Raw genomic sequence first — 9,769 nt, 5'->3', positions numbered from 1 at the left:
GAACTCCTTCTAGTTTCTTCGTTCACCATATTATCTTTAATATTTTCCATAAATAATACATTATTAGGAGCAGAGTTACTTTCGGTAACAACAAATGTCTCCCAGCTTTAATTTATCAATGATATCTATTCTGCCAGCATAATATGGTTCAAGTTGATTTGGCTGATCAGATACCAATCATTTGCATGTGGATTGTAGAACACCAAAAGAAAATTTTATTCTATTGAGAAATTCTACCCAAGTACATCATACATCGTCTGACTCGACTTATATTAACTCCAGTTCTTGCCTTCCTCGCAACCCTGTTATTTTCTTCCCAGCCATTGGATCCCCTGTTTACATTCTTGAAACCCCAGAACCATCAGGTTATAAAGTTTGACAGGATGGAATAGGAGCACACTCAGAACCATCTCTGATGTTGTGTGGGTTTAAACATTCTTCCCCTCCTCTAGAGTATTCTGGGACATAAAAGACCATGCAAATGGTTCCAAATGACACGCCTCAGGTTCTCCATGTTAATCTGCAGAGGGAGATCATCTAGACGCTAAACTTTTTAGGATTTCCATTCATTATAGTGCACTCACGCGGCACTGATGCAAAAGCCAAATTGTACTTGACATTCTGACTTCCCCAAATGAGCTATAAAATTTATTATACTGAATTATTGGCTATCTGTACCTAATCTTAGGTCGCCATAATCATAGATCAGCTTCAACAGTCTATAGATCAGCATTCTTCCAACTACTGGTCAATCGATGTCAATCATAAACCTTTGCACGTATTTTTACCAACTTCTAAAACAATGATATAACGTTACTTCCGGCAGAATATATTACCTTGCAGCTAAAGAGACGTATAGATAGAACTTGGTGTACAAGACTTATCTGACCACTAGTTTCGTGGACTGATTGTGCACTTCATCTTCATACTTCAGCAGTATATATTACCTTGCAGCTGAAGTTCTTTCCAAACAACACAGATACACAACCAAACCAGAGAAATGGAGAAAGAACAGAGAGACTACAAAGCTCACTGCTTGGTCATTCCCTATCCTAGTCAAGGCCATATCAACCCTCTCCTCCAATTTTCTAAGCTTTTAGATCACAAAGGAGTCAAAGTCACACTGGTCACTACTCGTTATATCTACAATACAATGTACAAAGGATCATGTTGCACTGCACTTGAGACTATCTCACTGGAGACCATCTCTGATGGTTTTGACGAAGGCTGGAAAACGCAGGGTGTAAGTATCCAGGCCTATTTGGAGAGCTTTTGGAAAGTAGGGTCCCAGACTTTGGCTGAGCTCATTGAGAAGCTATCGGTCTCAGGGTGCCCAGTTGACTGTCTTGTTTATGATGCATTCATGCCTTGGCCTTTGGACATTGCCAAGAAGTTTGGAATAGTTGGGGCTGTTTTCTTTACTCAGTCTTGTGCTGTTGACAACATTTACAATCATGTCAACAAAGGGGTATTGAAACTTCCTCTTACTGACTCAGAAATTTCTCTTCCCGGGATGCCACCACTTGAGCCTTTGGACCTGCCATCTTTTCTATCCGATTTCGGGTCTTATCCAGCTTTCTTTGAAGTTGTTATCGGTCAGTTCTGCAATATTGACAAAGCCGACTGGGTCCTCTGCAACACATTTTATGAGTTGGAAGAACAAGTAAGTACATTAGAGACCTGCTATATATATACAAGCATACAACCATGGTCTCTTACATCTGTCTCATTTGCTTATATATTCTTCTTGGTGCTTTGAGATCTTAATTTTTTTATCATGGTTTTTATATGATCTAAGTTCCAAAACCAATTGCTATATAACCACAAAACTAAACCTACTGATGCCAATTATCTTGCATCCTTGTTTTTGCTCCGTAGGTGGTGGATTGGTTGGCAAAGTTTTGGCCAGTGAGGACCATTGGACCAACTATACCATCTAACTACTTGGATAACCTACTTAAAGACGACCAAGGTTATGGCGTTGACCTCTTTAAATCCAGCAATGATGCATGCATGAAATGGTTAAACAAGCATCCAAAGAATACTGTTGCTTACATCTCATTCGGTAGTGGTGCACAACTTGGACTTGAGCAAATGCAGGAACTGGCATGGGGTTTGAAGAGGAGCAAAAGCAAATTCTTGTGGGTGGTTAGAGAATCAGAAGCAGCCAAAGTCCCCGAAGGGTTCATCGAGGAGACAGCTGAGAAGGGTTTGGTGGTTTCATGGTGCTCCCAACTAGAGGTTTTGGCTCATCAGGCTGTTGGGTGCTTCGTTACACATTGTGGTTGGAACTCCACTTTGGAGTCTCTGAGTTTAGGAGTTCCATTAGTGGCAATGCCACAATTGACTGACCAAAGCACCAATGCCAAGTACATTAAGGATGTTTGGGAAATAGGGGTAAAAGCTCAACCTGATGAGAAAGGCATTGTAAGGCGAGACGAAGTTGAGCATTGTATAAATGAAATCATGGAGGGGGACAAAGGAAAAGAAATACAAAAGAATGCCATGAAATGGAAAGATTTGGCTCGAAAGGCAGTGGTTGACGGTGGAAGTTCCAACAGAAACATTGATGAGTTCATTGCGACGTTGGTTAAGCATTAAGAGTTGCTCAAGTGTCAAGTTCACTGAAACTCTGCAACTTCTTTGGTACCTCTCTCTCTATTGTACTATTGATTCCATTAGTTTATCTTCAGTTAGGGCCTTTCCTATGTAGTTCTGTTACAAGTCCTTTGAATCCTTGAATTGTCTATTTTGAGAATAAGAATTGTTCTTGTGATGAAAAACAAAATGCAAATTTACGCAACTCTTCTGATGCCACCTATAACTGGTTGTTGTGGATCAGTTCTGCAATGTTGACAAGGCTGATTGGGTCCTTTGCAATACATTATATGAGTTGGAAGAGCAAGTATATAGGAATTATTTCTCTTATTTTAGTCACTTTTTGGTTTCATATGATTTGGAGTTTCATAAGCTAATGATCCATGTTGCCTAGACCATATGCATCTTTGTAGATCGACATTCTCTAGCATTCATATGGCATCTTTGTAGACAATGTGTATACCACGTACATTACTAGACTGATTAATTTTTATAATGAATTAATTAGTAGTCTTAATCGATCAATATTGCTCTTCATATATAGGCGGTGGATTGGATGGGAAAGGTTTGGCCAATAAAGATGATAAAGACTATGGTTTCAACATGTTCAAACCAAAGAGTTATGCCTGCATGAATTTGCTCAATGAACAGACCAAGGGGTCTATTGTTTATTTGTCGTTTGGCAGCCGAGCAGAAATTGAAGCTGAGCAAATGGAGGAACTATAGCTTTCGGATTGAGGAGTAACAAAAGAAAATTCTTGTGGGTGATTAGAGAATCAGAAGCAAGGAAGGTGCCGAAAGGGTTTGTCTGAGGATACATCTGCAAAGGGTTTGGTGGTTTCCTGGTGTCCCCAATTGGAGGTTTTAGCTCATGAAGCAGTTGGTTGCTTCATTACACATTGCGGTTGGAACTCCACATTGGAGGCTTTGAGTTTGGGGGTTCCAATGGTTGCAATGCCGATGGACTGACCAAAGCACCAATGCCAATAAGTACGTAGATTATGGATGTGTGGAATATTGGGATCAAAGCTCAAGTTGATGAGAAAGGGATTGTGAGGCAAGAAGAAGTAGAGCATTGTGCAAGTGAAATATTGGAGGGACAGGGGGGAAAAGAAATACAGAGAAATGCTATAGCATTGAAAGAATTGGCTAGAAAGGCTGTGGATCAAGACAGAAGGTCTAACAAGAACATTGAGGAGTTCATTGCATCTCTGGTTCATTGCTAGCTGATGTTGATCGAGGAGCTGTTTTAATGGTGTCCCTCCATCTCATTGTTAAAAAGTCTTTCACAAAGAAAATGTGTTTCTGTAATAAACTAAAACTGTGCAATTTGATGTGTTTTCATTTTGCTAGCTAACGTATATAACGTATGGTGGTTTTGCAATATATGGTACCTGTCTTTAGGGTTCAGCAGTTGGTATTAAGGCTTGGAACCTAACACCGCCAAAATTTCTGAAGGGGCTAATATATACCAAATTCTTAAACTGAATACATAATTATATGCAATTAAACTATAATTGAAGGGGAAATTTGAAATTGCCACCCGGGGCCACGACACTCTCTCCCCAATTGACGACCAAACATAATGGGTGATAGTACCAAACCAACAACGTATACACTCATTAAGTAGCGAAGCAAATTAAGAAACAAGAATGATGAAGCAAAGAAAAGCTTGTAGAGAACAAAGCTATAGTTTCTGACAGTTGATGAGGTGGTCGAGCCCGTCGATCTGCTATGACTTGATCGAGGTGGAATTACCACGTTTACACACAGATTATGAATTATCAATGGCAACTAATTAAGATAAAAAACTTCCATAGAGATCTGTTTGTGAAATTGTAAAAGAAAGCAAATTGGAATATACAGAATCCTTGTATATGTGTAAAATGAATATGTGATTATAAAGTAATGTGAGGTTCACGAGAAATTTTAAATACTCACCTCTAATCTCTTAATACACAACCCTATTATTTTATATTTCACATTAGATTTTATACGTATGTTTAATTACAAAATCATCCATCAATTATTAGGGAAAAAAAAAACTTCATCTTTCTTAAAATCTAACTCTTCTCCACTATTACTAAGCATCAAAAGAAAAAAATTAAAAACCTCTTATCCAAAATTCATCACCTGAATTTTGACTATTGTCGTAATTACATGTACTATTTACCGATTCATTTGGTTTTTTTTTTTATCAACTTTAATGTTTTTCTTGCAAAATAAAAATTAGTTTTTATGCTATTATACTTTTACTAGTTTTTTTTTTTTTTTTTTTTTTTATAAATGGACGTTAGCCATAGATATATTGATAACTGAAAATTGGATTACAACATGAACATGACACACCCTCGCGAGCAAACGTTAGAAAAAAATCATGCGAAACTACCTAAGAAAATAAAGTCATCCTAGGTAATTCCTATGCTGCAACCCATAAGAATTGCACCTCTCAAGAGAACCAGAACCAGAGAACTAAGAAAACCAACAGACAAAAAAGAAGCAAACCTAACAAAGTCCTAGAAAAACCTCATTTATTCGAAGAACTAACTAACTTAAACCTGAGAGAAGCAGGACGATCTACATCAGGGAGGAGATCCCTGACGAGCTTAGCAGCCCAATTTGCATCATAGGAGCGAAACCCAATAGTAAACTAGGCACAGTCAAGGCCCAATTCACCTGATCCCAACACAAAAACCCTAGCTTCAGAACTCGGCCGCTAGTGAACCACATCGGAACAGAGATCCGGTTTACCTCTACCTAATACCTAGTGCCGGCGTTATCCGTGGTACCATCGTCGTCAGCCAAATAGCCTTGTACAAACCCTTTCGCCGCCAAGCCTACCCAGATGCAGATCCCAAGCCAATGAGTCGCTGCCAGACATACTAGCACTAGTAGCGACACCATCCTTAATCAGATCTGAACCCCTCAACATAGAGACGACGAGGTTGTGTGCGTGATCCGAAGACGACGCCGGAGACAACATGGTTAGCCCACCCAGAGATAGAGCAACGCAAACCAATAAAGGGAGGCCGAAGTCCCCCAAAACCAGAAGAAGCCCGAGTGCATCGCCATGACTATCATTCTCTGAAGAACCCGAGGAGGAGAATGAGGCTCCAGCCTGGGAACGGTCAACTCTGCCGCCGCTAAGGAACCCTAGGAGAGAACCCGCAGAGAGAGAGAGCACAGTTTTTAATAGGGTGAAAAACCACTACTTTTACTAGTTTCTTAACTTTGAATAACTTTGAAAAAATTATGTATGTTCAATTTTTTTTTCTTCAAATTCTAGCCGATTGATGTCATATTGAAGATTTGGAGTTCGAATATAATATTACTCTTTTGACTACACTAGTAGAAATAAAGTCTTAAGCGACGGGAAAAACTCGTCGCCTAAGTACCAATTTTTGTCGCCTTTCGACTTAAGCGACGAAACCGGCGTCGCTTAAGATTCATCGCATATGACGCGTCTCATAGGTACTTAAGCGACAAAAATATAAAATCTATCGCTTAAGAAAATGAAACAAGCGACGGGAGTTGTTTTTGTCGCCACATACCTAGGCGACGAATAATTAACTTAAGCGACGAAAATTTTTCGTCGCTTAAGTCGTTAGTATGTTTTTCTGTCGTTTTACTGTTAAGCGACGAAACTTTTTGGTTTAATGACGAGTCTATTTTTGTCGCTAGATATGATGAAATAATTTAAAATTAATTAATTAAATTTCATTTTTATTATTTAAGTTTTATTTTTTAGTTTCAATTTCTTTGCTTTTTCTTTTTATTTATTTTCCTTTCAAATTTTTTTTGGTCTGAAACCCACCACCCCCTTCCACCACCGCCCCAAATTCCACCACAGAACTCAGTCCCACCTAGAATTAATTTGCTCTGGGCACCCAACTTACCCAAATTTCACCACACCAAATCCGGCAAGCTTACCCAGTTTGCACGCACAAAACCCTCCACCAACCCAATGCCTCCAACCTTGAGCGTTGCCCCGAGCACGCCCTGACGACCCGGTTCTCTTTGGATCCCAAAGCCACCGGCAGCGAACTCGACCGGCACGTCTCCACCTACAGAGCCCTTCTCTCCCCGATCCGGCGCGTCTCCACCTTCGTCCACCTTCGATCCAGCAGCGGTGCTCCAACTCCGCGCCTCTAATCCAGCTCTGTCGACCCCTTGCTAACCCTCTACTGGCTACAGCCCCAATTCTAATCCACTCCGATATGCTCCTATTCGGTCCAATCCGGCAGCCCAACCCCGCCTCCACTGAACAAGCGCCGACAACGTCTCCAACCACCACCGACCTTGCTCGCCACTCCTGCCCGGACCTAACCTGGCTTCTTTGTCCCCAAGCTGCGCCACCCTAGCTTCCGTGCCGACTGCCCAACCCGGAGCTTCGACGGCTTCTCTGCGTTTTATGTGGTGATGGTGGTGGTGGGCGGTGACAGAGATGGTTTGATGAAAGGGAGAGGAGGAGATGGGTTGTGTCTGCGTGCTCGACCCGCGTGGTCATCTTGGGACGAAGACCAGAGGGAGAGCGAAGAAGAAGGAAAGGCAGAGGGAGAGCTAGAGAGGAGAGAGAGAAGAAAGGAGAGAGAGAAGAAGAGGGAGAGCAGAGAGTGAAGAAGAGAGAACAAAGAGTTCAAAGAAAAAATGAAAAGTCAGGCAGAGAACAAAAAGAAGATAAAAGGAAACTTTTAAAAATTTGGTTTGAATTTTTCTGAAATTTTTGACGGAAAATATGCCGCTAAAAATTTTACACTTACGCGATGAGAAGTTATCTTTTCGTCTAACTCTAAGTAATTAATATTTTTAATAGAATTATATAATTATAGTATTAAATTAGTTTAGGTAGTTAATCAATCAATAATGATATTTTGTCATTAATTATATGCTAAATTAATTTGGAAATGAAAAAGATTATAGAAGTTTAGAAGACGTTATATGTAGATTAAAATGGTATAACATTAATAGGCACGTTGTGGTTCCGATGGCTAAATTTTACAAAATGAAAATTCAATCGTATGATATGATCAGTATACTTAAATACGGCTATGGAAAAAAATTCACCTATTTTCGATAAGGTTTGGGGCTCAAACCTAAACCAACGTCATTTATTACATGAAAACGCTCTTACCTACCCCTATATGATCTAGTTTGGTTGATTCTTCCACACACAAAACTCTCACATTGATGAGATCTAACCACCCATGTAAAAATTTAGGAACGTTCACCTCCCGACGATAAGGCTCCCCATATGGAAACATAAGCGTAAATAGAGTTGACCGCTTCTATTGGGGACCAAATGTTACCGGAAATATGTGATTTTTTAATCATAGTCGTATTTCATCATATCGATCACATCCTATTTCACATGATTTTTAAAAAATATTGCTTCCTAGTTGGTTCACAAAGATGTACATTTGCATATAACCTACTAAACAAGCTATACAACATTAGTAGGCACGTTCTGGTTCCGATGGCTAAATTTCACAAAATGAAAATTCAACCGTATGATATGATCAATATACTTAAATATGGCTATTAAAAAAAATTCACTTGTTTTCGATAAGGTTTGGGTCTCGATCCACACAGTCAAACCTAAACCAATGCCAATTATTACACGAAAACGCTCTTACATACCCCAATATGGCCTAGTTTGGTTGATTCTTCCACACAAAAAACTCTCACATTGATGAGATCTAATCATCTATGTAAAAATTTAGAGACGTTCACCTCCCGACGATAAGGCTCCCCATAGGCAAGCATAAGCGTAAATGGGGTTGACCGCTTCTATCGGGGACTAAACGTTACCGGGAAATATTTGATTTTTCAACAATAGTCGTATTTCATCATACTGATCACATCCTATTTCACATGATTTTCACTGTAGCTCGATCTGTTTTCCTCCAGTTTGTCGATCTGGAAGTGATGCAGAAGATATAAAGAAGATTTCACTTGAGCGACGAAATATTTCGTCGCTAAAGTCAAAAAGTTATGTCGCTTAGGCGAAGGATATTATGCGACAAGCACTTTCGTCGCTCTAAACTCAAAGTTCGGTCGCTTTAGTCTAAACCTGACACGATGAAAATAAATTCGTCGGTTAGGTGAAGGAAATATAGCAACAAACAAATCCGTCGCTCTAAGGTCAAAAGTTTCGTCGCTTCAGTGTTAACCTAAGACGATGAAACATAAATTTGTCGGTTAGGTGAAGGATATAATGCGACAAAAAAGTTTGTCGTTCAAGAGTCAAAGGTCCGTCGCTTTAGTCTAAAACTAAAGCGACAAACTGTAAATTCGTCTGTTAGGTTAAGAATATCATACGACAAACGTATTCGTCGCGTAAGTGTTAACATTTTCGTCGCTACATAAATAATTTGCGACAAAAATATTTCGTCGCCCCAGAAAACTGTAGCGACGAAAAATATAACTCCAACGACGATATTCGGTTTCGTCGCTTAGGAATTGCTTAAGCGACGAAATGTGAAAGTACCCGTCGCTTAAGTCCTTTTTTCTACTAGTGCTATAAATTAGAAAAATATACAAGAAAAATTTACTAACCCAATACAAAAAAATACTAATAAAAAATAAAAAAGAATACGTAAAGAGAGTTGTGAAATAGTAAATAAATAATAATTATATTAAATAACAGATTATTATTATTTATATATTAAGGGTATTTTAGGTAGTTTGGGATGTATATTTAATATAATATTAAAATGAAAAACTAGATGAGTAGTGTATTGAGTAAAATGTGTGTATTAAGAGATTAGAATTGTGTATTTAAAATTACTCGAGGTTGACATCCAAATCAAGTAGGAATAGATGAAGTGGCCTAGACCTTATAAAATCATAGGCAAAGTCCCTTTATTCTTATGCAGGATGTATTTATTCTCAATAAGTCACCGCATGTGTGACGAATTTTTTAAGTCATACACGTGGACAACATTCGTGGTACCTGTGTGATCGTCAGACATGCACACGTGTGTAACTCGCTCTAATATCATATTAAACAATAACAAACGTGATCCATGGATCATCATTGACCGATCTCTCCTATCAAACAGTGATTTCAAGCATGATTGCGGCACCGGCCTTCCTTAATTATCAATTTGCCGACTCTCAGCAATAATAGTACGAGTGTAGCTATTGGGACCTCCAAATTTGCTCTGTATAC

The 9,769-nt window shown here is 39.1% G+C and overlaps 1 protein-coding gene across 1 annotated transcript; it reads left to right on the top strand.

Annotated features, from left to right (window-relative positions):
- The first annotated feature begins 974 nt into the window (after window positions 1–974).
- LOC101300682 (UDP-glycosyltransferase 74F2-like) lies at window positions 975–3,764 on the top strand. Its single transcript, XM_004289707.1, has 3 exons — window positions 975–1,663; window positions 1,879–2,646; window positions 3,143–3,764. The coding sequence occupies exons 1-2, from the start codon at window positions 1,001–1,003 to the stop codon at window positions 2,599–2,601; spliced, it is 1,386 nt and encodes a 461-aa protein (XP_004289755.1). The 5' UTR covers window positions 975–1,000; the 3' UTR covers window positions 2,602–2,646; window positions 3,143–3,764.
- The last annotated feature ends 6,005 nt before the right edge of the window (window positions 3,765–9,769 follow it).

Source organism: Fragaria vesca, linkage group LG2 (genome assembly GCF_000184155.1).
Source record: "Fragaria vesca subsp. vesca linkage group LG2, FraVesHawaii_1.0, whole genome shotgun sequence".
Lineage (NCBI taxonomy): Eukaryota > Viridiplantae > Streptophyta > Magnoliopsida > Rosales > Rosaceae > Fragaria > Fragaria vesca.
This window is presented reverse-complemented; position numbering and strand designations above follow the sequence as displayed.